The sequence below is a fragment of the Acipenser ruthenus genome, chromosome 24, assembly GCF_902713425.1.
Source record: "Acipenser ruthenus chromosome 24, fAciRut3.2 maternal haplotype, whole genome shotgun sequence".
Lineage (NCBI taxonomy): Eukaryota > Metazoa > Chordata > Actinopteri > Acipenseriformes > Acipenseridae > Acipenser > Acipenser ruthenus.
Window position 1 is genome coordinate 20305054 of NC_081212.1, and position 27206 is coordinate 20332259.

At 37.2% G+C, this 27206-nt stretch overlaps 1 protein-coding gene across 9 annotated transcripts in view; it reads left to right on the forward strand.

Moving 5' to 3' along the window:
- The window catches only part of LOC117429861 (intermembrane lipid transfer protein VPS13C-like), a 104379-nt gene that overhangs the window by 41431 nt on the left and 35742 nt on the right, over positions 1 to 27206 (forward strand). For 6 of the 9 annotated variants that reach the window (XR_009308427.1, XM_058998629.1, XM_058998623.1 and 3 more), the window contains 28 exons: positions 435 to 627; positions 1458 to 1572; positions 2155 to 2291; positions 2967 to 3099; positions 4752 to 4869; positions 5219 to 5351; positions 6080 to 6170; positions 7324 to 7451; positions 7819 to 7969; positions 8857 to 8936; positions 9729 to 9788; positions 14150 to 14315; positions 14770 to 14886; positions 15581 to 15684; positions 16328 to 16495; positions 16789 to 16824; positions 19175 to 19479; positions 19948 to 20095; positions 21004 to 21115; positions 21486 to 21619; positions 21707 to 21863; positions 22159 to 22229; positions 23048 to 23107; positions 24359 to 24524; positions 25202 to 25321; positions 25621 to 25724; positions 26120 to 26287; positions 26578 to 26882. Coding sequence is in view for 8 of the 9 variants with exons in the window: in XM_058998629.1 (XP_058854612.1) it covers positions 435 to 627; positions 1458 to 1572; positions 2155 to 2291; positions 2967 to 3099; positions 4752 to 4869; positions 5219 to 5351; positions 6080 to 6170; positions 7324 to 7451; positions 7819 to 7969; positions 8857 to 8936; positions 9729 to 9788; positions 14150 to 14315; positions 14770 to 14886; positions 15581 to 15684; positions 16328 to 16495; positions 16789 to 16824; positions 19175 to 19479; positions 19948 to 20095; positions 21004 to 21115; positions 21486 to 21619; positions 21707 to 21863; positions 22159 to 22229; positions 23048 to 23107; positions 24359 to 24524; positions 25202 to 25321; positions 25621 to 25724; positions 26120 to 26287; positions 26578 to 26882 (3780 nt within the window). In the remaining variant the exon portion in view is untranslated. The remainder of the gene's footprint in view (positions 1 to 434; positions 628 to 1457; positions 1573 to 2154; positions 2292 to 2966; positions 3100 to 4751; positions 4870 to 5218; positions 5352 to 6079; positions 6171 to 7323; positions 7452 to 7818; positions 7970 to 8856; positions 8937 to 9728; positions 9789 to 14149; positions 14316 to 14769; positions 14887 to 15580; positions 15685 to 16327; positions 16496 to 16788; positions 16825 to 19174; positions 19480 to 19947; positions 20096 to 21003; positions 21116 to 21485; positions 21620 to 21706; positions 21864 to 22158; positions 22230 to 23047; positions 23108 to 24358; positions 24525 to 25201; positions 25322 to 25620; positions 25725 to 26119; positions 26288 to 26577; positions 26883 to 27206) is intronic. The other 3 variants (XM_058998625.1, XM_058998630.1, XM_058998631.1) reach the window with 1 other exon arrangement.

A 27206-nucleotide genomic window follows, 5' to 3' on the forward strand; every position in this document is an offset into this window, starting at 1 on the left:
CTCTTGCATTTAATCAAATCCAACAAAACAAGACTGGGTGAATCATACTGTTGTAAATATCGCTGTGCTGCTGGACAGATGTGGAGCTTGACCTAATAAGAGTAATTCTAAGAAATAAAGCTTTACAATATAGGTTAAACTTTACGTAATATTGTTAAATGAACAGAATACTATAGGACCTGAGGTTATTTGACTACCCTCATTCACAGAATAATAATGAAAAATGTATATAAAAAAACAGGTATCCAAGATACCTGATTCAGTTCACTCGTACATCATTTCCCAGAAAAACACAGAATCCACACTATCCCATATTTATTTCATTTATTAATTAAACGAAAGCAGGGCACTCCTACTCGGAGAGCAGCGTTTTTATTCTGCCTGTCCCAATTACGCATGTATTAACTGTTATTTCTGTTAAACGTGTATTTCAGAGTGGAAGCTAAACTGGAACACTGGTATGTAACAGGGCTCCAGCAGAGAGGTGCTGTTCCTTCTCTCATCGCTTCTGTAGGAGATGCCACTTCATCTTTACTCCATGTTCGCTTTGAAACCAACCCAGAGGGCAGCACTGCAGACCAGCTGCTAGTCGTCCAGTCTCAGCCCGTTGAGATTATTTACGATGCCGTAAGTATATCTGGTAACGCCCCCCAGCCGAGCCCGAACTGCATTTTCATTTGTAACATGTTATTATATTGATACTGTGTTAGCAGTGTGGAGTAGTGGTTAGGGCTCTGGACTGTTGACCGGAGGGTCGTGGGTTCATTCCTTGGTTGGGGACACTGCTGCTGTACCCTTGAGCAAGGTACTTTACCTAGATTGCTCCAGTAAAAACCCAACTGTATAAATAGAGAATTGTATGTAAAAATAATGTAATTGTATGTAAAAATAATGTGATATCTTGTAACAATTGTAAGTCGCCCTGGATAAGGGTGTCTGCTAAGAAATAAATAATAATAATAATAATAATAATATGTACTGCACAGTGCAGCATCTTGTTAACTGTCCTTCCATTAATTATGCACAGTATCCCGTGATCCACACAGCTACTAATATAATATACTAGAAGATAACTACAGGGCTTACAAGTATATGAGGAGATACCAAGTGGATCATTGTATCAATATTAGGGAGGGATACTAGAGGAGAGACTGGGATTGTCTCCACTTTCACTCCATGCATCCTTTAGGTATACATTAGCTACTGTATTATAACAAGTGCTGTGGTCTTTCCTTTTTTAGACCCTGTGTTGTAATAAAAATACAGTTATGTGCTGCTAAAATAAATGTTTGATTGAATATGCTTGTTCTTCAGCTTTCTTTTATGATGTTATAGATAAAACAAACACTGAATTGTATTGTATACTGTAGGAATATACGTTTTAGATATCTTGTGAATCCTAGCATGAAACATCTGTACCAAACAATAAGGAAATGATGATCATTTGATGTTTTTAGAGAACAGTGATCGGCTTGGCAGAGTTTTTCCAATCGGCCCAAGGGATTGACCTTGAAATGCTGACTTCTGCTACGTTGATGAAGTTGGAAGAAATCAAAGAAAAGACAGCAACAGGTAAACAAGACACAGGGAATCAGAAACCAACTAGCTGAACTGTACTATTCTTGTGATCCCACCATAGGCTTCAAAACATGCAGTGCTTCTCATTTTTATAATGTTAGTAATATAATAGCCTGGTTGGTATGTGTGTTTTTTTTTTTTTTTTTTTTTTTTGTATAATTTTCAGATATCCAGGATAACCCTCTTTGTAATGTGTAACATTATACACCTTGAAGCTAAAGTACTTCAGAAACATGCTTTGCTTTTATAAATGCTTATAACCTTGATGTTAATAAGTTCTGTAAGCAACAACATGAACCGTGCTTTGGTTGTTTTATGTGATATTTTTGCTTTGTTTTTTTTTTTATTCCATTGGTTGTGAGGTTAAAAGGCCTTTGTAACCCTCAGTTTTGAATAGCTTCTGCCTAAAGTGGCCTATGAATGGGGAATATGTTTCTAAAACACAAAGGGCTGATGTTACTAATGCACTTGAGATGAGAATATATTTTCAGTGCCTCCAAGCATCTCTCAATATTTTTTTTTCCATTACACCAAAATCGCTAGAATAATATGTTACCATTTTTTGTTTTTTTTTAGGTCTCTCACATATTATTGAAACTCGTAAGGTTCTTGACCTCCAGGTCAATTTAAAGCCCTCCTACCTCCTTGTGCCGCAAACTGGTTTCTATGATGGGAAATCAAATCTCGTGATTCTGGATTTTGGTAGTTTGCAGGTATGTATAAACAGCAGCTCCCTTATTGCAAACCAGGCTACAGTGTCGGATTTGTCTCTGAATGTGTACTGTATAATATTTATTTAATTGCTGTAAATGTCGCTAAACAGATGAACCAGATGTGTGCATAAAGATATTGAGAAACGTTTGTCGTTGATTTTTTAAATCATGTTTCTTTTTGTATTTTCTGAATACGACTGTAGAGCGTTTTATAGTTATGGATACCTACAGCATCCACTCGATAGAACACATACTTACAATACCTCTCACGTGCAGCTTTCTTCACTGAAGACATCAGAGAGACTTAGTCCAAATGTTTTTCATTTAATTTTACAATTTTTTTTTTTAAATAATAATGACAAAATGTGTATACTGTACCTCTTCTAAAAATAATTAAAACTTCAAAGGCTTGGTTTCAAGGGCAAAATAGTAGTCGAATAATAGTAGTATAAGTCACCTTTTTCTCACTCTATTTTAGTATCACCTTTCAGGTAATTGGGGTTTCCATGTAGTTTTCTTTCAAAACGGATGTTCATATAGTTTTAAAGTGTGCCATGATGAGGGTTTTGTGAGTGATAAAACTGTGGTCTTCCCATTTTAAAGTTTAGACAGGTAACCTGCTAACTTGTGTTTATCAGATGTGCTGTTCTGTTACATATTATTTTTTTACCTCAGTTAAACAGTGTGAATCAAGGTGGTCAGCAGCCACTTTCCCCCAGCTTCAACTCTTTAGAAGAAATCATGGATAGAGCCTATGAAAAGTTTGACTTGGAACTCCAGAGTGTCCAAATTCTTTATTGCAAGTCAGGTAATTAAAAAAAAACAAAAAAAAACTTGCAACACCTGAAAAGAATGATAACCAATGCTTTAAAAATCACGTTCTTACCTCTTTTTAGCTTTATTAACAGTGCCCTATTATCAGCCTGAGAATCCTTTAGTACTTCACTTTTTTATTGTAAATTAAGGATTTGCAGTTCTTCCAAATGCAGTGCTATACAGTAGTCACATGATCTGATCACAGCATGACCATTTGGGTGAGTCTTGCCAAAAACACATAACGTGATCTGGTACCAGGCATCAATTACATGTATATTCAATGCAATACAAGCAAAGGGCATTAAACAGAATACACTAGTGGAGATACTGTAGTGCTAATAAGAGAAAACGGATTAAATAACCATGGTTATCACTGCTTTAAAGTTTAGCGATTCACATATTTTCCTTTGTGTCTGAAACAGAGTACATTTCCATGCAGACCTTTATGTAAATTCGTTCTTTTTTTTCAGATGATAGTGAACGTGGGGAGAAGGAATGCTTGTTATTTATTGCACAATGCTTAGCGCAGTTATTTTGTTTCTGATTAATCATCAAAGGGATTACAAATGTGTTGCACCTTCTAGCAAAATAAGAATTTCAAGTGTCTCTGTAGCTGATATTTTTAGAGTTGCACCTAACTATCAGATGTAAAGATGTGCTGTCCCGTCTTATTGCTGTTGTTTTGTTCATAGTAGACAATACTACCACTGTCACCTGGCCAGGCATTTGCTGTAAAGAGATAACATGAAAAGGAAGCCTGCCTTGGTTTTCTCCAGCTTTAGTACAAGGGTCTTCTAGTATGAGCAGGTCTGCTATTTTGTACTTGCTGTGTACCAGTCAGGGTTTGGAGAAAGAAATGCAGCACCATCAAGAATGTATTTTAAAATGTGAATCCCCTGAGATTAAATACAAATGTTGGTACTGATTTAAAACATGCTTAGTGTATGGTATATATCCTGTATCTGTATTTGTTAGTTTATAGTTTTTCACAATTCCCCTCTTTATGAACCGTTTTTTACTTCTCAAAAATAGCCTGCGTCTTAAATTCGAGTACAGTAGTCATGTGTGTATTAAAATAGCCGACAAAAGACATGACTACCTGCGTACACAAGCCGCAACGTGACTTACTGCGGAGAAAAGACGATACAAAACATTACTGCCCGATCTCGAACCATCCATGACATACAGGCAGCCATTTTCAAAGAATCGTCATTAGCGTCCTGAGGAATTCAGAGAAGCTTTTACAATTTCAGCGTTTCTAACAAACAGTACCAGCTTGGAAAGCTCGGAAATGCTGATCAGACCCCCGCGTTTTTCGACATGCCAAGCAATACCACAGTTCACAAATTGGGAGAACAACAGGTGTGAGTAATGATGACTGGAAATGAGAAGCAGCACATAACTGTAATGCTCTGCTGTGTGATAGCAGACGACCGCAAACTTCCTCCGTATGCGTAACTGAGGTTATATCTTTGTAAATGCAGATTTATTTGATGTTTTATTTTTTCCTCAAATTGAGGGTGAGAAATTTGGTCTGCGTCTTAAATTCGAGGGCATCTTAAATTCAGAATACGTATTCTGTTTCAGGCACGTTTGTTACACCAGTAAATGACCTTGTTAAGGATATTATCATTTTCTCTTCAGGAGAGAGTTGGAAAGATGCCTGTCACAAGAAGTCATCGAAACTGCACATTCTTCAGCCCATGGATATTAAGGTGCAGCTGGCTAAGTCAATGGTGGACAAGGATGCCAGAATGGCTAAGTATGCATTCCTTATCTAATGTTAATGTACGGTTGACCTTTACTGTTCTGGTATGCGTTGTGAAAGGCACTGATAGACTTTTCATTGTAACATTTATAAAATTTCATAGACCCAGATTAAGACAGACCATAATTAGTGCTTATCGGGGTCTGTGAAACCATATATGTTATAGTCAAGGCTATGTATTTGATACGAGTCACATAAGCATGCAATAGAAATGCTTAATTTTCAATTACAGTGCATTTGGTATGTAAAAATGTTACGGCAACATGTTCGGTCAAATTCAAGTAAAGTGATACCAAATCATCCCACAGTCTGCATTGCTACCCTGTTATAATCTTCTTTTCAGATTTAAAGTATCTGGAGAACTCCCTTTGTTGCATGTGAGAATGTCAGACCAAAAAATCAAAGAGGTCATGGAGCTGACTGAAAGCATCCCATTACCACAGAGGCCATCTACCCCGACTGACACTGCTATGAAGGTTGGGATACTAAATTGCATTAAAATACTGAAAGTCTTACCCCTTTTCAATATCGTCAGATATATTTGTTATAGCTTTTAGCTCTTTTGCAACGATTCTGATGTTTTATATTGTAATTACTCAAATTCTGTATTTTTTTGGGGTGTTTTATTTTTTGCTGTATTAAGGTGCTTTCACATGATTTCAGGAGCTGCTCTTCGGTTCCAGTTGCCTGCATTAGTACCGCTGTTGAGGTTAGAAGGAGTAAATAACAGTGCCCTCTAGTGGTCTGCCAGTTTGGATCACGTTTCCTTTAGTTTTGCTGGCAATACACTGCTGTGCACAAGCGAGTGCTGGCGATTTACAAATATAAAGACACTTTGGCTGTTTTAGCCTATGGCAGGCAACTAGACCAGAAGAGTAGCTTTTAAAATGACAGACAAAATAAATTACATAGACTTTAGTCATTGCTATAATAACCAATCTGAATGGTTGCAAACTCCATAGGTAAGGGGACAGTTGAATGTGATGCTGCTTGCTCTTTGATGTAATAAGTTAATGATTATTAATTATCAGTACGGGTCATAAAGCACCCTGTAGCTGATGCCTCCTATAAGTCGTCTTTCTGTTGTATTTAGTGCTTAATATAGGCACCCTTTGTCTCAAGGAATGCCATTGAAATCCCATATAAAACTGAAGATGTGAACCTGTCACAGGGACACTAAACAACTCCTCTGTTTGTGTTAAAGGTACCAGCTATTTCTTTAGCAGATACTAGAACCAAAGTACGTTTTGAAAAAAGCTTGAATGCCGCAGTGCTACTGGAAGCTGGTGACACCGGTTAGTACATTTCTATTCTTAACACACATTACTGTAACACACAATAAATCACAGAACGGGACTCACCCGGGCTGTTCAAGAGCCTTGTTTTGTGATCGGTTTTGGCAGGTTAGCTTAAATCATATGAGACTTGTTTATAACTGATCTAACATGAAATGCAGGTAAAAAAAATGCAGATATACAGTATTCTCCATAAATTGCCAACACAAGATTTCTAAAGTACAGCATGCAGTACTCTGTGGTATACAGTATGTTCATGTATGACTCTTATAGTAAAACTATTACTATAGCTGTAGGTTAATTGCATAGGAAGCATTCACATTATGTTATTTCCTGTTATAATTGCTATATATAGCTTTACTATAAGAATCGTAAAGGTATTTATCCCTGGGCAAATCTATACATATTAGTATAACAGATTAGTTTAATGGTCTGTTGCATTAGAGTTATGCTCCCTATACCTCTAGAACTCCAGTGTGTTTAGTGGAGTTATGTTTCCTAGACCTCTGATCGGATCTGCAGTGGTTGAGAGTCCATGACTTTGCAGATTGTGTGTCACTCTACATGTGTAATATATAAAGGGTATTTACATGATGATTTACATTACAGAATCATGTCATGTTTTTCACTAATTGATGTGGATTCATTCATTTTTATGTTTTTTGGTTAGCTTTTATAGGCTAAGTCCCAAACCTTTCCATTCTTTTCTATGTACATTCCTCCTTTTCTCTTCACCATTCACAGTTTCTAGAGGTGCAACAATTATTTGATTTAATCAACTGTCTCTAAGGCATTTATTTTGCAAGCCTCAATTAAACATTCATTGACTGAATAATCGCCCAGTGGCCTCACATAGATATTATAATACTAGCACATGCATGCTTTCAGTGGTGTTTTGAAGGCTTTAAGTGTTCTAAATGCATATATTATAGTACAACTGTATGTATACTAGTATGCACATGCTTTTTACCAGATGTATGGCATTTGAAGGCTTTTGTGAAGTCAGTCTACACATCTGTTTTTTTTGCTTCTTGCTTTAGAATAACATTTTCTTAATGCATTAATTGTCTTTTTCAAAAATGTTTTCACTGATTGTAGGTTAGGATATCAGTTGCTGATTGAACCTCAAACTGTTTCTTTGTTTCATTGTTAGCTTCCTCAGCATCTGACGAGGATATCAGTGGGCACTCCCCAGGCAGACATGATCAACGACTGGCATTACCGGGAGGTGATGCAAAGGTGGAGCTCACTGACCTGCTGCTCAAGTTTGAAATTAAAGAGGTAGTTTGTTTGTTTGTTTGTTTTTCTATGGATATAACTTGTGTGTATATATTTAAATGTGTTACGTGGGCTGCTTCACAAGGGTCTGTTCTCTGTCTACATTGACAATATGATTTGAGGCTGAAGTTAGATCTTACAATGATCAATGATATCAAAGTACCTTGTATTACAGTGCTTTTTGAAAAGCATTATCGAGAATTAGGACTACAGTTAAATGCAAAGACAGAATAATTTCTTTGAATAGATGGTGCTATATACAATTAACAACTTTTCTCAGACGGTATCAGCCGATACATCAGTTTTCTAACTGTATACACTGGATTTGAATTGAACAGTATCCCATGTTTCTCTGTTTTGTGTGTTTTAGGTACTTGTAGAGCTCACACGGCAGGAAAGCCAGGAGACTGTGCTGGCTCTGAACATTGCTCAATTGGGAACTGAAGTCAAACTCCGACCTTATGATTTAACAGTTACCTCCTATTTAAAGAAAGTCACCTTGGATTACTGTGAAATAAGAGGTACGACTTAGTAGATACTTGTGATACTATAAGACATTTTAAGGGGGAAGCAGTATGGAATTGTAAGTCAATTGCAAAAAAACATATATATATATGTGTCCCCAGTGGCTCATCTACTGTTGTACTGGGTGTAGCATGAGTCATGCAGCAGATTTTCTGGTTCAAATGTTGGTTATGCTGCAGTATTGTAGTGTTTAGCTGGGGAGCAGAGGGAGTGCTTCATTGTCCTTTTCTCTCCCAAGGGCTAGGGAAGAAAGAAGGCTGAGGCTGGTTCTCCTCACTGCCACAGTGATCTCTACTCTATTTGTTTAACTTTAACACAGCATATTGCTCTATAAACTAACATATCATACCAACAGAGCTAGGCTGCCATGCAGTGCACTCCAGAGTGAGAATGTAATGTTTCTCTGCATATTACTAGACATGAAGCAACAGTTATTTTCATTATGTTTGTTGAAGTTGGTTCTGGGTGGTACAGCATCTGACTGTGGGGGGGGTGGGGGTGGGGGTGGGGTGGGGTGGGGGGGTCGGGGTGGGGGGGGGGGGGGGTGGGGGGGAGCTGAGCTAAAGCCACCCGTGAAATGTGTACTGTTTGTACTGTAAACCTGCTTTCCTCCTAATGAAGTTGAATGCATACAAGGCTAACTAATGGAGACTCATAAACAGACACCAAGAGGTCTTATTTAGAATTCTAAAGGACTGGGCCTGTATGAGAGGAGGTACTTATGAGTTGGTTATGATAACTCAAGGCCAAGCAAGCCTGTTTTTCAAGTGGGATTTTCACAGCTAATATATTTATTATCATTAATTCATGTGTATTTTTCCTCATTTATAGATATGTCAAAAATAAATCCCTTATAAACTAAACATCCTGTCGTTTCTTTCAGATCCCCAAAATCGGCCTATTCATTTAATTAGTTCTTCAGATAAACCTGGCTCAGACCTTTTGAAAGTAGAATTCATTAAGGTAAGTGTTTATTTTTAGAAGCTATCTTTGGTTTTCATGTTTCTAATGCATTAAACATACACAGGCCTTGTGTACTGCAACTGCAACAAACTTGGCAGCTATTGTTTTTCAATATCATAAATATCATTAAAGTGAAGACAAATAAGGAAACGCCACAACACACATTCTGGATAATGTCTCGGCTGACAGGAAGCAAAGAATCGCCACGTGCCAGACTGTCCTCTGAACTCAATTTGAACAATTTATTATATTGTTTTACTTTTTCATGCCTTGTTTAGGAGTCACCTTTTAAATGGTGTAATTATCTGTCTAAACACATTTCACGTGCATAAAAGGACCAGCCACACAAAGATATCTACAGAAGGTACCAAGATGTATACAAAGAAGGGTCAGCCAAATTGCATTCCCTAGTTCATATAATTCCCCACACGTTAGCAGGGTTTCATGAAGAGCTGTTTTTGTTTACTATACATTTTAAGAACAAGAAGCAGAACAAGAAAAATAATTGTACCATTTCTGACTGCCTATATCTCCTAATACATCCACAGATATTAAAATAGTGTTGTCTGTTTGATGTTAGACTGTTTAGAGCTGTCAAGAAATATTTGAATGGTGCTGAAGCAACTGGGGTAACTGGCAATACCCGAGACTTCTGTATATGTAGTCAAGGTAGTTTTCTCAGTCATTTATTCTAACTTGGCTGACATGACTACTGTGACCCCCAATAGTGCAGGCCTTTCTAAGAATTTGATTTGCCTGGTAAATACTTATTCACTGTGTTATAACTTGCAGGCTGATAACAGTGGCCCTAACTTCAAAGCAACATTTGATAATACTGAACAAACGCTAAAGGTGAGTAATGTTGTGGTTTGTTTATGTTTGGTTATCCGTGGCAACCAATGCCATAGTGGCTCATATTGTTTTCCTGCCAGCATTTTCATCCCACAAATACTGTGTACAGTACCCTGTTGTGCCAATAAAGTGACTTCTGATAATAACTTCCTGAGGAAAGGATAAGAGAAGCTTTTAATAAAATTGTTTCCATGATCAAAACATTGCCAGTGCCTTTTATCAGGTGTTTTAATTGACTTGAGAAACAAATGACTCTTAGATTAAACAGGTGCTTCTGAATGCTTTTAATGTTAAAGAAACACATTACCGAACAGCCTATCATGTTTTAGCTCATTGATCTCGCTGAAAAGGCATGATACAACATTTCCAAATCCCTCATGGACATAAATAACGTGTCATAGAGTTTACCAGTTAAACTCTATGACACGTTATTATCCCATGCTGTAGGGGACAGTGGAGGCATTTGTACTTGCAGTATGTATATATCCTAAAGAATCATGTCAAGAATCTTGGAGTTAGTGGGTTTTGTGTAACAGTTTGTATGTTGCCCATATCCTACAACAGAACTAATTCCCTTTCTGAATGTAGGTCCATACTGAGCTCAATATTCAGGATAACAAAAAAACTTTTTAAACAAATATCAAGTTAACTTGAATGAATCCTTTCTAATTTGGTTAAGTGTGAGTGGAAAGTCTCAATTCTTAACAAGAGGTTTACACTTAAATAAACTCAATATTTACATGTATTTAAACATCTATTTAAACAACCCCTTAATCTCGTCTCCGCCTCGCCTTTCAGTTGTTAAGACAAGAGGGCTAATTACTGTATCTCCTCGAAACGGGTTTTACTGTTATGTAGACAGTCAAGACTTGAATATGTAGTGTGTAATTAGGGCTTCTGATTTTCGGTTTTAACCAATACAAAAAAAAAAAAGAAATCGGTGTATAGCTAATAAACACCAAAAATCACTGGAAATGGTTACTCAATTCATGTTGACTTCATCCCTTTCCCATTTAAAAAACAAAAAACTACTACAAAAAAACAAAAGCAAACTACCTTTCCCAGTGCAGTTGGGCAATGTCCCTCCTTCCTGACTCGTATCTATTATTGATTCTATCTGAATACTTTAAACCCACCCCAACTACTGAGGGGCAGCAAATTCCCACATTTCTATTGCAGACCGCCTGCGAGATTTAAAATGAGATTACAATTAGGAACGGAGACTTGTTCGCGGGATTTAAAGCTATATTACAGTTAGATAGGGATGATTTAAAACAAAATTGCAAATTGTGGCTGGGAGCTCATCATCATCCATTCTCAAGTTCCTGTTTAAAAAAGCAATTAGCTTGGTTAAGAGATCGACACACTGAGTGTAGTGGGGAGCTGCTGCAGTGAGGGAACGTAACTGGGCATTCTTAATTGGAGGGGGAAAAAGAGAGAAAAAGAAAGAGTATTAATACCGGCATATTTATTTAAAATAGCCAGTCGTGAATATGCGCAAAAGATAAGGCATAGAGAGTGGTGCTTTCTAAAAATAATTTATAATAACGTACTGCAGTTGCATCCTAATGCATGTACAGTGGGTCGTCCAGCCTGTCATTCCCTATGTAAATAACATTGTGAGCAACACTGTTAGCATGTTCCCTCTTTAAACAACCCCCCCCCCCCCCCCCCCCCCCTCCTCCTCCTGATTATCGTGACTAGTTATTTTGCACTGTTACTGTAGTGGCACATCCTGCTCTCTGATTTGAAGAGGTTGTAAAGATTCTTTTTCAGCAATGGGAAATGACACATGTACAGCAATATAGAAACTACTAGCGTGACACTCGGAAAGAAAGAATTCCTTCTAGAAAATAGATGCTCTGAAATAGATTGACTGCTTCAGCACCATCATATGTCCTTTACATCACATGTGTTCAGTGCTATCACAGAGGATTTGGGGAAAGCACTGAAGTACTTTTCCTGCTAAGTGAAAATTCAATTATTTTTTATTTTTTTGTAAATGTTTGTGATAGTGACAGCATTATTGACCACAGTAACTTTGATTTTATTCATGTAGCCCAGCAGTCAGTAACATAGCAACCAACCACAGTGTTCAATAGTTCATTCGCTATCTAAAATATCAAAGCCCTCTAGTTGTTATTGAGAACCGAGTTATGTAACCTGTCACAACAACTCCCTCTGGATATGGGATTGTCTGTGTCAGGTTTGACTACCATTGAAATGGTTGAGCGATTTGTCTCATCTGTCTTTGTCTAATTTTACTGCTATGTACATGCATGTACAATTACAGATCTGGACAATTTTTGTTTATTGCACACAAACATAAATACATACAGAACGATTCAAAATGTCATTATTCTCTCTTTTTGCACACTAACATAAATACATACAGTAAATCCTTGCTTTTAAGGCTGAGCAAATTAAGGCCTGATTTGCTCCTATTGATGACTATAGTATGACCACCCCTGTATTCAATATTAAGGCCACCGTCAGCAGTCCCAAATGTGTCAAACCTTTATTTAAGACTAGCATGCTGGAAACTACCAAATCCTATGAAAACATGTTTGCAACTTGAATTACACACAGAAGAAATTAAAATAACTAACATCTTTAATAAAATGTTTCGACTATGCACCTTTTAGTATTAGCAAGGATTTGCTGTATATATAGTTTTCATTCTCCAGTTTATTCAATTGTCTGGTATATTTGTTTCTTTAAGACACAACATACAGTACAACAAAATAATATATTTTTTCTTTTTTTTCTTTTTTACTTTTGATATTTATTTTTAAAGGGTATTTTCTTCTCTTTTACTTTTCCATAGTAATGTACAGAGCAAAATGAGTGCTGTGTCTTGGGAATCTCTGTTTGCTGAAACTGAATTGTTCTGAAAAGCTGTTCCACATTATGTGCATGTAGGTCATGGTGCCAATGTGTGTCATTTTTAGGTCTGAAAATGACACACATTGGCACTGTTTTATACAACTCCTATGTTCTTCAATACAGCCTTTGAAAGAATGCCCTCCTTCTATTAGGATGTCATAAAATGTGATAGAATAGACTACTGTAATACTGTTTATGTAGAACAAGAAGGCTGACATTAAATACTAGATACGTGATAATCTGAATTTCTAAAAAACTCATCATTCGATGACGTTAAAAGCCTACTTTGTTGCTCTAGAATCAGTTGTATGTGCTACTGTTAGTCATTTAATCAACCCCACTATCATTATCAGCTACTTTGCCCCATACAAACCTATTGAAAATGGTTCAGTTTATGTGAGAAATTAGGTTAAATGACACCGAAGCATAAGAAAGATCTCAATGTGTTTTGTAAGCCTTAGTCATAAACTGCCAGGACCGAAGAGATTCTACGTGACGACTTTGCAAGGTGTTCTGGAAGGATGTTTGACCACTATGGCCAGGAAATTGTATTTAATCACAGTAAAACACAGATTTCAGTCATGCAACACAAAGTGTGTGCTACATATTGCAAGTGTTTCTGTTATTTTGTCAACCCCCTTGTATATGTATTTAACTTTTCAAGTGTATTTTAAGTGGAGATGGATGCCACATTCTGGTACCTTTTAAAATCAGTTTAAAAGTACAGTAATTGTGTTTATTGTGATCCACTGCTGTATTTCAATATGAAACTAGAACTTTACATAATGAAGCGCAATGTATCAGAAGTGCTGTGCAGTGTCTGAATGGCTGGATTTCACACTTTCATACAGTGGATATAGGTCATGGTGTTCTTCTTTATTATGATACTGATAGCTCTAATTTGAATCAACATTGGTGAGGGATGAATGTCACCAAAATATCATTCCCCACCCCCGCTGGCCCAGATCTTTGCTGCACTATTTGATCAAATGTAATGTTTTTATTTCCATTGTTACAGGATTGCGATGGCTAACCAAGGTTTTAAAATCAATTGTGTTAGCACAAGCAATATTATTATTGATCCCCTTTTTCTTCTGTTAAAGAGCCCTTGTTCTTTGGAATATAAAGGTATTTGAAACACAACACTAGACGTGCTTCTGCTTCCTGGTACCAAGACACTTCCTGGGCTCAGTGTCACAAAATCTCTATAAACAAAGAACCAAAAGATCTAAAACGCAAAAAGAATGGGACCAACGATAATGCTGCCAGTGCTAATGACGAGAGAAAGGATTTCAAAACCTAGGTCAACACCTTTTTAAGGGTATTAAGATATTTATTATATTATACATGTTCATTATTGTAGGAGAATGGACTGCGAAAACAAAATCTAAACGAGGGTTCTGCTGACTTGCTGTACCTACGTTTTTTCATTGTAGCCTTTTCTGTGTGTCTCATACTTTTGTGTTTGAATCCAGGTGGCATTCTCATCGCTCAACCTCCTGCTGCACACCCAAGCCCTGCTCTCCACCATCAGTTTCATGACAGCTGCTCTCCCTTCAAGCATTCCGGGGTCAGCTGGGAAGGATCAGCAGCCAAAGTCGCAAGGAGGGGACTCTGAGAAAGGGACTGTTGCAAAGACAGGTGCAGCCTACTTCTGTATTTCACATCGGTGGTTTTCTGGTGATAAGATCTTTGCTTTGACTGGGTGAAACCCAAATGAGTCTAGTTATGTAATGATGTTACACATTATGATCCCTTTATGTTTTCCATAAACAGCATCCCTGTGTTCTGTTTTCTCAGATTTAATTTATCTATAGAAAACCTGAATCGCAAACTAGGAAAGTTACAATGTATTAAACCTGGAAATAAAATTATTATTACAAGGGCGAATGAAGTCACAAAGTGATTACAAATGATTACACAAAATACCATGGTGCCCTCTTCATCACCGTCAGGCAATATTATGCTACATTTCCATCTGTGCCATAAAATCTGTTTAACACATCTCATTCTAATACCAAACTAGGGCTGCTGCCTGAGCTGTGCTGAATAATGTGCTGAATACCACATTTCCCTCTTTTTCCTCTTGTTTCAGTGTCAAAAGGTTCAAAGGACAAGGCTATCTTTGATTTGAAGGTGTTTGCCGTGCTGGATTCTTTCCATGTTGTTGTGTGTGACGAGAGACGCAAGATTGCTGATATAAAAGTCCAAGGTACAAAACATGGTGGCAAATACCAAGCCACGATTACAAAAAAACAGTCCTGAAAAGACATAACAATTGACATTACTGTACATGTGTTACTTTACCTTTTAAAGCACTGAGATTTTAGGTGTTTTTTTATTTTATTTGGCATACCAGGTTTGCGTGTGTGTTTCTAGTGTGTCATGATTTAAAGCTGTACTTGCTTTAACAAAAGACACATTAACAGTCAGCCCCCGCCCCCCCCCCCACACCCATAGTAAATGTATTAAATGCACAATTTACCTGCAATGTAAAATCAGAACCCTAGACCTCCTGTTTGGATCAAGTTGTGTAAAGAGTATTTTGTATGCTACAAGATGCAACAATGGCCATGTTTTTCAATATTTCAATGCCGTTATAACTGCTAAATTACCAAAACAAAGACACCAACTATCTTTATCACAGGTTTTGTTTGTTTTATTCATCAAGCCTCTATACGGATAGCAGCTCCACAATTCACATTGAAGCCTGTTGTGACTGTTGTGACTCTTTAAAACCCCTAGTTCATTATCCTCCACTGACAAAGAGCTAATTTAATCACCTATACTCATGTTAATTCCCTAATTCATGTAATCACCTAAAGTCATGCTAATTCCTGTATTCATTCTCTTGCTCTGTTTTGCTACAGTAAGTATATTAAATAATAAAATCATGCTTTCTGCAGGTTTAGATGCGTCTGTATTTGTCCAGACAAGAGAGACACAAGTTTCTGCTAGACTCCGAGATATCATTGTGACAGACATTGATTCAAGCACTATCCACCATAAGGTAGGCACTGTTCATATCCCTGCCCAGTTGTACAGTTATTAATGAGTAATGTATACATTGGGGATTCATTATTATTTGAATCGTAGCCTGGCACTGCACTTTATATTTCTACTTTAAAACCTGGCAATTCCCTTTAGCGATTCAGTCATCCAATTTGCTGCCTATAAAAGGCTTGGATGATCTATTTTTTTAATTTTTTTTTTTTTTCGTGGTCTGCAAGGTATACCAGTTTAACCTCACTGTGATGTGCAACATTATCTTTGATATAGTCGTGTATGTATTTGACATGTGGTGACCCCTACATTCATGGAGTCTATGCTGTAAGTGGGTATTTGAATTAGCATGAATCATTTGGCAATGCTACCCTGTTTAGCAACACTGAATGACACTTCAAAATATTTATTTATAAGTAGTGATTAAACAGGCTGGGGATGAAACCAGCGGCCTTTCCATTTGTTTATGTTACTGCAGAGGACCAAAAAAAAATCAATAATATCTATACTTATTAAACTAAAGACTAAAATGCTTTATTTGCTGATCGGACATACAGTTTTAGACTATACGTGCAACTCTACACACGCTCGTATTTTTCGATTTAGTTGTTTACATACAGATGGTGCTGAGTTGGAGTCTTGCTTTTCAGGCTGTCTCCATCGTGGGAGATGAAGTGTTCAGTTTCAACATGGCGCTGTATCCGAATGCTACCGAGGGAGATGCCTACACTGATACCTCCAACGTGGATGGGAAGGTGACTCTGAGAGTGGGCTGCATTCAGATTGTCTACCTGCACAAGTTCCTCATGTCACTGTTAGTAAGTACATATTAGTCACACTGAAGAATTGCAAATGGAAGTAAATGTTTTAAAGCTCATTTCAATGGATGATCTATAGTATATAGCGGATAAATATGGTTCTTCTCATCGAGTTGGAAGCTGATCTTCCAGTCAAGCACTTTGCAACCTCCAGGTCCTTAATTATATATTAACCTTAGCAATTTGGTGTTTAAAATTACCTGGCTAGAACAAGGTCACGTCACCTGATTTCTGTGCTGACTTTCTTTTCATCCTCAATTACTGTCTGTCTCGCCCTTTCTTGTTCTTTTCAGGATCTTCTTAGCTACAAATATTCTTCATCTTGCAAGGTACAAACTACTTCATGCAACCATAAACTGATTTCCTTCTTTTGGTCATGCTGCCTCATCTGAATACACTGCTGCACTTCCCATTATAAAGCCCTGCACGGATGGGGCGACAGATTTTCATTGGCAAAACACCATCAGGGGGCCATTTTTGTAGGAGGTGTTTAAAAAACCAAAAAAACAAGACAAACAACAATTATGATAAAGATATCATAGGAATAGATAGGAATAGCAACACCATAAATAAAATACAATCCTTGGGTATATGAGACTACTGTTACAGATTGAAAATGTTTAATTTGCATACAAGGTTGCAGGTAAACTAATAGCATGATTAAAAGACCACTTCCTAATGTCATGTTATTTTTGTCTGTCTTTGTTTGTTGAGCAAAACGTCAGTGTTGAAACAGTGGTGCACTTCATGCTTTTGAAAGATCCTGAATTGTTAGGTAAAGACTGGAGTGTATCACGTAAATGTAATGTAAAAAGCTGCTTCTAATGAAAAAAGCTAAACCTTCATTCTAAATGAACATCTAAGCACAGAGCTAAGTAACATGTCTCATTAAGTTGTCTTAAGTGGAAGACCACTAATGCAAATATTAATCATTTCTGTTTCCCTTTGAAAATTGGTTGCTGTAATTGGCCTGTGCATGTTTGCTTGGAGGCAGTGTGGGAGTTTGAGTTTCACATTGCTGCGTCAATGACAGCCTTCATTCATTTAATTACGTCTTCTTCCAGACTCATGTCTCCTTACTGTGCCTTAATGAGTGTTTCTGTTTTTATTGAACTGCCTACCCCTTCATTTTAATGGCCTTTTAAAAGATTATTCATGCAATATGTTTCAGGATTAAGATGTTAATACCAGTAATTACTGGTATCACTCATGCAATGGTGATCCACGTTTTAGGATGATTGGTCTTGGATTTCAACAATTACAATCTATACGTATGTTTTTGACATATGACTTATGTTGTTATGCAACATGTTTTAATGAACCCTAAACATTTGGGTCTGTAACATAATACTATGAACATGGGTATTTCCTTCATTTCTCAACTATTTTGACCTGTAGTGTTTGTTGAGAAAACCTGAGTTCATATGTGCCTGCAATTGTACATATGCGCTTTAGGTTATGAGCAAGATCACATATCTTAGTTTAGTGGTGTAACGATGCACTAATGTCATGATACGATACGTATCGTGATATGATATGTATCACGATACATGAGATGGTCCAGATTGACTGCTTGCATGATGTATAATAAGATCAAATGATCATTAAACAAGGGACTATTTTGTTAAAAAAAAAAAAAAAAAATGTAATGAGACAGGGAGGGTATGCATTCATAGCAACTATAAAACACATGCATTCGTCATTCAAGAGCCACGGTGAAGTACAATGAGCTGTGTGGTGCTTTTGTTCTTGTATCATGACACAAATGATGTATCATGTAAAGAAAGTATCACGATTGATTCATTACATGAAGATATTTTCACAATGAGTGCAATTATCATAACATTAATTATCAACATTTTAGATTTTTGTCAGCAGAATGGAGGTTTCAGAAAAAACAAAATCACACTTTGGTATGCTTGATATGGTTACAGGCAAACACGTACTATATATTTAAACTGAAAAACACTTTCAATGAATAAGAGCTGTCAAGCAAATAATTAATGTCCAATATTGTTCACGTAACAGATTGTTTACCCAGGATTAGGAACTTAAACTAATGGTTTCGCAGATGCTGAGTAGCGCTCACCGTGGTCTAACTAATGTTACTTTACTGTAGGAAAGGTAATCCAGTGCTAATAAGGGTCTGCAAAGCTTGTATTCAAATAATGTGAATGAGAATTTGTATATATCCTGTACTGTAACAATGGTGGAAGACTGCTGAGGATGCTCTAGTCCTTGAATGATCAGGCGGATGATAATTTGGATTGTGTTGCATGACCGCTTGTCTATGCTAGTGGTAGCATCAAGCTGTCATGTCAAGGCACAGAATCCTTTATGACTAATTGCACAGGTGGAATGCGTATACTAACACTCAGTTTTCAGAACATGGGTAAGCCAAATGGTGTGCACTGCATTTCCATGTGTTCATAACATGTTCAATACAGTTAAATTCAGGAATGTACAGAGTACTAACGTTTTAATTTCCGCAAATTTGAGTGTAACCAGAACCACTTGCTTTGCTGGTTTCATGTTGCATGGCTTTCTACTAACAAGAAGTAGGGAGCAATTGTTCTTAAAAAAAAAAAGAAAATGCACTCACTTTTACGCCAGTTTCTTACACTATGGCTGCTGTTGTGATGTTTTAAATGATCGTGACTTCATCATTTCCTTTTGCAGAAATTTGTTGATAACTTCCAGACAGCAAAGGAGGCCCTGAGTGTGGCCACAGCACAGGCCGCAGAGAAAGCTGCCTCCAGCGTGCGGGATTTCGCCCAGAAGAGCTTCCGCCTCTCCATGGATATCAAGCTGAAGGCTCCGGTGATCATCATACCCCAGTCATCAGTCTCCCAGAATGCAGTGGAAGTGGACCTGGGGCTGATTACCGTGCAGAACCAGTTCTGTCTGGTCCCTGCAGACGGGTGCTCTCTGCCTCCAGTCATTGATAAAATGGATGTGCAGCTAACAAAGCTGAAGCTGTCCAGGTATGATGCTACAAAATCAATCCTGTAAAAGATTAGTCATTTCCTTCTTCGAGTGGGAACAACAGCATTTTAGCTTGTAGGTAACACATTGTGATTGGTGGATTTTGGGAGTCTTGGGTTTTGTAGCCATAGTGAAGTCTTCATGTCAATTCTTTCTACAGTCAAACCCTTTTTGATACTACTTCAAAGGGACTGAGTAAAAACTGTGATAATAAACAGAGTTTACTTTTTTAGAAGTTGATTAATAACCTGGCATAATGAGCATTACAGCACAGAAGTGAGAACAGAACAATATCGTGGCACAATGAGCAACTACCTGTCCTCTTATTGGGAAAATCAGGTTTCCCATTTTTTGAGGGGTTGGTTAGGATGGAAGAATGACTAATATCTACAAATGATGAAAATAATAGTTTAGTCAATTAACTTGAAAGCTGTACATTTTTGTAATTGTGTGTTTTTCACAATCAGGGTTGTTTTGCAAGGGGGCTCCTCTCAGCCCAACATTGAGATATTGCAGCCAATAAACCTAGACCTGGCTGTGAACCGAAATCTCGCTGCTTCTTGGTACAACAAAATCCCTGCAGTGGAGATCAAGGGAGGGTTAGAGACCATGAATGTAAGTCCACTTCTGATCTATAGAGAGGTGCTGATGGGAAACAGGGATGTTTGTTTACTATGTTAAAAAAAAAAAAAAAAAAAAAAAAAAAAAAAACATTTTAATAAAAATAAACACCACAGCCAATCTATTATCTGCAGTATTTATCAATATAGGGTTAAAGCCATGAGTTTCTTTCAATTTGTTTCACTGCCTCCCCCATGAAATTGTTCTAATTATGTTACATTATTGCATTTATGATAATAGTAAGGAATACGGCTGCCATCTCTGTTTAGTTTACTAGTAAGAAACAAAGCAAAATAACTTGAGCTTGCTACATTTACAAACAGACTTGGAAGTTATATCCTCATGAGACCTTGGGATAGTGCTGTCAAACAGTCATAAAGGATCATATTCCTGACGTGTATTTTTACTGAACACAGCACTATTTAAAGCAATGTACGGGTATTACTCAGCAGTGCTTTGCGGGATCTCTGCCCACTGTTTTAGCTCTGCTTATTTAGTATCAAATAACCCTTCTTTGCATCAAATCAAGGCCTTTGCCTGCGTAATCTTACATTTCCTGGCACATGACTTTTCATAGATGTCACCGGCACTTTTTTCTCATTTAGATTACTTGCAAGATCCCCTGAAAGAGTCAGGCCATATTGTATACGGAACAGATTTAGACTACTAAAAAATGCTGTAAGGAACTGAATTTCAGTAAATCAGAAAGAGCATACTTTACTTCAATGCCAGTATACAATTTCTTAACACATTTGGACAAAGAGGTTAGACAAAACATTGACTTTGTGAAGACTATTGGATTGCTTTCACTTTGCATGTGATTGACATAAAGCCATGAAGCGTTTACGGCATCAATTGGAGTAGTCTCTATGTCACTTGTGTCCACCATCTATTTTCTATAGGTTGTTCTAAGCCAGGAGGATCTTGGAGTTCTGATGAAAATTTTGGTTGAAAACATTGCAGAAGGCAGTAAAGAACTAAGTGGAGAAAACCTGACCAATGTAAAAGCTGAAGGTAGTTTAGCAATGCATTCAGATTCAGAAATTACCATGTAAAAATGTGCTTGGGCATATTAGCCAAGCCCCATGTAAAAATAACACCAACAGTTCACCATTACACCATTTTGGGAGTTGTACAGTAATCTGTTAAATACTGAATGAAAAAAGCTGTGACATGTGGAGTATGGATTACTTAGAGGAAAGAAAAATAACACAGAATATTTTCAAGACCCGATACTCTATTTATTATTTTGTTTTATATATATATATATATATACACACACATTAATTGTCTGTTTAAAACCTGTGTAGTTTCTTTTAATAAATAAAACAGCATTTGATGAATATCCAATAGTTTTATTTACATGTTGTGTTTTTTTTGACAGATAAAAGTAAGACGTCGGGGATGATCAAACTATTATCCAGTGCAGCAGGCGAGACAGGAAGCCCGCTGGTGAACGTGAACACAAGTATCTGTGAAGAAGTTACTAAAGTGCTCCTCAGCTTTGAAATCAAGGAGGTCTGTGAACATTTCAATCAGCAGGGTTTCATTTCATTGCTCTGTATAGCTGGGTTTATATTATGGCTTGCTGTTATTTCTCATTAGGTGGTGGTGAAGCTTACCAAGCCAGTGAAAGAGAAAGAGTCTCCATTCCTGGTACTGCATGTGTCAAAGCTTGGGACTGAAACTAAAGTGAGAAACTATGACTTGAGTGCCACTGCCTATCTAAAGAAAATCAACATGAAGTACCTTGGATTTACAGGTATGATGTATAACCTATACAAGCAGTGACTGTGAAGACAAATGAAGATCAGTTCCATTTAATCGCATACCTTGCTCATGAACACTCTGACCTTGTAGTTTGTATGCTTATATGCCTAACTGTCAGATTATTCTAATGATTGATTAATAGTTTTCTTTTCTTTCAGTTCTAACATAATTTAGCATATATTTTAACACACTGTCCAGCTTTTACATATGTGCAGTTTTGATGACGACTAAATGCAATCATTTTTTCTCATTTTTGGATTGTTTTTATTCTTTTTTAATTTCAAAAGGTGAACCTCTCAATATCATCAGGTCTTCTGATGAGCCGGGAGCGGATCTTCTGAAAGTGGAATATTACAAGGTTCGACACAGATTTCAATTTAATACAATCAGCAAGGCATCGTAGCTCTCAGTTGTACCGCTGCCCTGAACTGAGTCACTGAGTTTAACACTGCAGTGGCTTGCTGTGCGTAGCACTGTTTTTGAAGTTATTATGTTGAATTTCGGACTGTGTCAGGAAGCGTGTGTTGCTTCCCTGGGGTTATTGTCACTGCAGGGCATTGCTTCTGAGACGGCAGGGATGAAAAGAGCACCGCTAACAGGAAAAAACATCTTCCATTAGTGTGTGTGTTTTAATGACAGTGCAAATAAAATCTGCATCTGGTACACTACAGGGATGCTTCTAACTGTGCAGTTTGAGGTGTTAGGAACTATGTGTGCTTGGTATTCAAATTGGAAGTATGTCTAGGGAATATCATACCATTAACCAAACCATGTGTTACGTCCCAAAGGTACAGCACTTATTGCCTAGATGAATTTTGTGGTTCAGCTTCAGTTTAAATACTGCATTACAACAGAACATTCTTAACTACCCTGCTTTAGATATAACAATTTAAACTACAAGCAGGAGACTTACTTAAGCTTGCTTCATCGCATACTTTGATGTAGTGTGTGTTTAATAACTAGTGAATTAGAGTATTACTGATATCAGCCTACACAGTTTGCATAATTAAAGAGACTAGAAATTGCCCTCAGCGTCAGTTGCACAATTCATGTATTGACCAGCACTTATACAGGAGCTTTTTTTTTGTACTGTAATGTTGTTTTGTGAAGTGCTTCTATACATTTTAAATAGGTAAAGAAATTTACATTTTTGAATTTATTATTTCTTTGTTACAGGCTGACAAAAATGGGCCCGACTTTAAAACTGTTTACAACAACACCGAGCAGATGATCTCTGTGAGTAAAATCTGCTTTCTGTCGCCAGTCGGAATGATTTATGTTCAAAAAGGATTTATCCAAGATTATTTTCTTTTTTATTTTCAACTAGATTTTAAGTGGGTTTGATAGAAATTCAGAACACGTTTTTAGTATTGAGAGTAAGATGTGCTTGAATTCTGTTCATGCATCTTTTGTATTTCTATTTTTTAAACATTATATATTAATTTTCTGACAGTACGTTGAAAAACGGAAAGTCATATAGTCTTAGCATTGCCTCCCTAGAGTTGTATTCTGACAATTTAACATTCTATTAGCCTTTGTAAAGGCCTCACTACAAGGCGATTCCACCATAACCCCAAAATAACCCCTCTGTCTTCCTTCCCTCTTTCCATTCCATTCAGTGTGTCCCAACCTGTTGCATGTTTACACACAATATGCAATACTTTACATCATTTACCATTAATATATGGGTCACAAGTCGACCCAGTTACAGAGATAGTCCAATACCTTATGAGTTATTTTAAGAATGAAATCTCTTTTTTATTTAAAATGTTTGGTATTCATGAAACTGCTATAGACTGTTGTGAGTTTCTTTAATAACAGTCTAGGGCAGTGTCATGATTATCAAATGTAATTGATGTAATCAGACTGTTATTAAATCAGTCAATCAATCAAAATTTTTATAATATAGCGCGTTTCATAGTGGACAACCATCACAAAGCACTTTACAAGATAGTGAGGAACAATGCATAATACATTAAATACAGGGCATAGTACATCACATACAAACTGAAAAAAAGCAAATACATTAAATACAGGCATAATACATTAAATAAAAGGCTAGGATGTGAATTCTAAGCATTGTGGATGTGTGGGTCATCCAGAATCATACGAATAAGATGGAGTAAAAACCCTGAAATAGCAATTTAGACAACAGCTAATAACGGATATCAGGCTTAAAGAGCATTGAAAGCAAGAGAGAACAAGTGGGTCTTGAGAGTTGATTTGAAGCGAGCAACTGTGGGAGCTACACACACTAAGGCTGGGAGAGAGTTCCAGAGAGTCGGGGCCGTGAAGCTAAAAGAGCACTCTCCGGGTGTGGTGCACTTTCGCTTGGGTGTAACAAGCAAGCCTGAGTATATAACAGAACGAACTCGAGTTAAAGCTCTGGGAGCAGGGCCTGCTGTTGCATCTCTGCAATGACGTGGTGATATTATAGGCACTATGAAAACTGAGCCCCCTGCTTGCTTTATCTCTATCTCCATCCAGGTGGCCTTTTCATCTCTTGACCTGCTGCTGCACACACAGGCCCTTCTCTCCAGCATTCATTTCCTAACAGCTGCCATGTCTTCAAGCAGCCTGCCCTCTGCTGATAAGGAGCGAGATTCAAAGATACAGGCTGAAGAACAAAGCAAAAGCTCAGCAATAAAGCCTGGTAACCCCAATGAATAATGTTTTAAGCAAGAAATGTTTAACCTTGTCTCGATGTTGCATGAACAGCTGTTGCTCCTGATAGAAACGTAGATGAATTCTGGTCCCCAAGTCAATCTGATCAGTCTGATTTAATTTCCTCAATTCCTGTTTCCAGCCTGGTTGCTAATCTGAAGCATAGCAATAACCTTTGTAGAAAAAAACTGTATATGTCGAGATAGTAATGACTTCCGTTTTCTTAAGATCCTGGGATACATTAACAGAATGGTAATATCAAGATTAATATCTTCTGATCTAAGAAGATTTTATTTTTTTGGATGACCTTAACAAGCCACCATACTTTTTTATAACCAGTTGTTTTTTTTTGGCCGCAGGCATTTTTCTATTTCTCATAAGGTAAAGGGGATTTATTTTTTAAATGGCACAAAAGCAGATCACATAGTATATTGTAATGCCTGTTGTTCTGCTTTGTTTTCCTCCTACTTCAGTACTGAAGTATTCATGCACAACACTGATCTCCCAGACACAAATCTGCCCATGGCACATGATTGAAGGTCACTGGTCTAGACACTGACCTATAACTGATATCCTAAATACATTTTAAAGTCTTGTGTAAAATGTTAATTTTTACTTTTGTTGTAATACTGCCCTCTAGTGACACCCTATTTTCCTCTCCTTTAGTGTCTGCTGGTTCAGAAACTGATGGTGATGTCATTGACCTTAAGCTCACAGCTAAGCTTGGTGCATTTAATGTATTAATATGTGATGAAAACTGTGCCATTGCTGACATTAGGATACAGGGTAGGTTTATGTCAAAAGGATGAAAAGTGTTTTCATCTTACAGTTGGAGCCACCCATTGCTGTTATATTTATATTTTATTGGATTGCATAATACATATATCATAGGTTAGATATATTAGAGATCTAGTTATGAAATTGTATACGTTTTGTATTTTTTCTCTTCATTCTAGTGTAGTTTTTAAAATACTTATTTTGGCAAAATGCTTGCAGATTGGATGTATGTTGCAAACACATGAAGTGAATTGCTTACAATTTCTCTTGTAATGTGCCCTGTACATTACATTTCTAACATGCTACAGGTATTGACGCCTCAATATCAATGCAGTCATCTCAAACTCAAGTTTTTGCCCGACTTAGAGATATCATTGTCACAGATGTTGACTCAAAGACTATCCACAAAAAGGCAAGTGCATTTCCAAATCTTTTTTTTTTTTTAAAGCATTTATTTCAGATTTACCTTTACATTTTTGTTGACCTAGATTTTATGTTGTATATTTTAATATTTTCACTATTTAAATAATGTTGTGGTTAGTGTGGTGACTTAACACGTTTCTTACCTTCATAGTCAACTGACTTGATTCACAAGCATATGGACACTGTTCCAGAGTGCAATTTTAACTTAAATGACTGGATATATTCATAATGAGCATTACATTTGAAACAATAAAATAGTAAAAACAATAAAACTGCATGCGAGTCTGTGAATGATTTGTGCCACAGTGAGTTGTGAAAGCAGTACTCCGTGATCGACTGGGTCTCCCTTCGCAACAGCCCATTCACATTGGGTTATCATTTCAGGCTGTCTCCATCGTGGGAGATGAAGTGTTCAGTTTCAACATGGCGCTGTATCCGAATGCTACCGAGGGAGATGCCTACACTGATACCTCCAACGTGGATGGGAAGGTGACTCTGAGAGTGGGCTGCATTCAGATTGTCTACCTGCACAAGTTCCTGATGTCTCTGGTGGTGAGCTCATTTGTCTAGTATTATATAGAGATGGAATTTGAAATGAAGAAATAATAAGTCAGTAACTAGAACCAGTATAATGAATGCATTCAGGGATAAAAAAAATGAATGTATATTTTTTTACTATAACATATACATGGTTTTCTCTTTGTTTTTAGGGTTGAAAGTGGGAAATTTGTTTCATTAGTTGTTTTGTTTTAAACCCATTTTGGGACTGGCAACACTGTTTATTTATGTCTTAAAATACTACTTTTAAAAGCAGAGTAATTTTCTTTTTTTAATCTTCCCAGAATTTTTCAAATAACTTCCAAACTGCAAAGGAGGCCCTGAGTGTGGCCACAGCACAGGCCGCAGAGAAAGCTGCCTCCAGCGTGCGGGATTTCGCCCAGAAGAGCTTCCGCCTCTCCATGGATATCAAGCTGAAGGCTCCGGTGATCGTCATCCCCCAGTCGTCAGTCTCCCAGAATGCAGTGGAAGTGGACCTGGGGCTGATCACCGTGCAGAACCAGTTCTGTCTGGTCCCTGCAGACGGGTGCTCTCTGCCTCCAGTCATTGATAAAATGGATGTGCAGCTAACAAAGCTGAAGCTGTCCAGGTAAAATATTTCAATGGCTCCTTTATCAGCCATGCACAATTCTTACATTGCCGTTTCCTTTGGTTATAAATATTTTGCAGTCCATCTCTCCAGTTGCATCTTGGATTATTCTAGGGTGTCCCTGTGTGATATTTTGGTTACATGTTTTAAAGTGGTGTGTTAACACAGTAGACCTCCCTTTTAAAAATTGAAGTGCCACTTTTTAGAATCTAATATTGCGTTTAGCCTCCAACTAATATATTATCACCTTTATTCCCTCAAACATTGCATAGCTTTTCACACTTTCATATTACGGTACAAAAGTCTTGGCTCAGTTTTACTTCA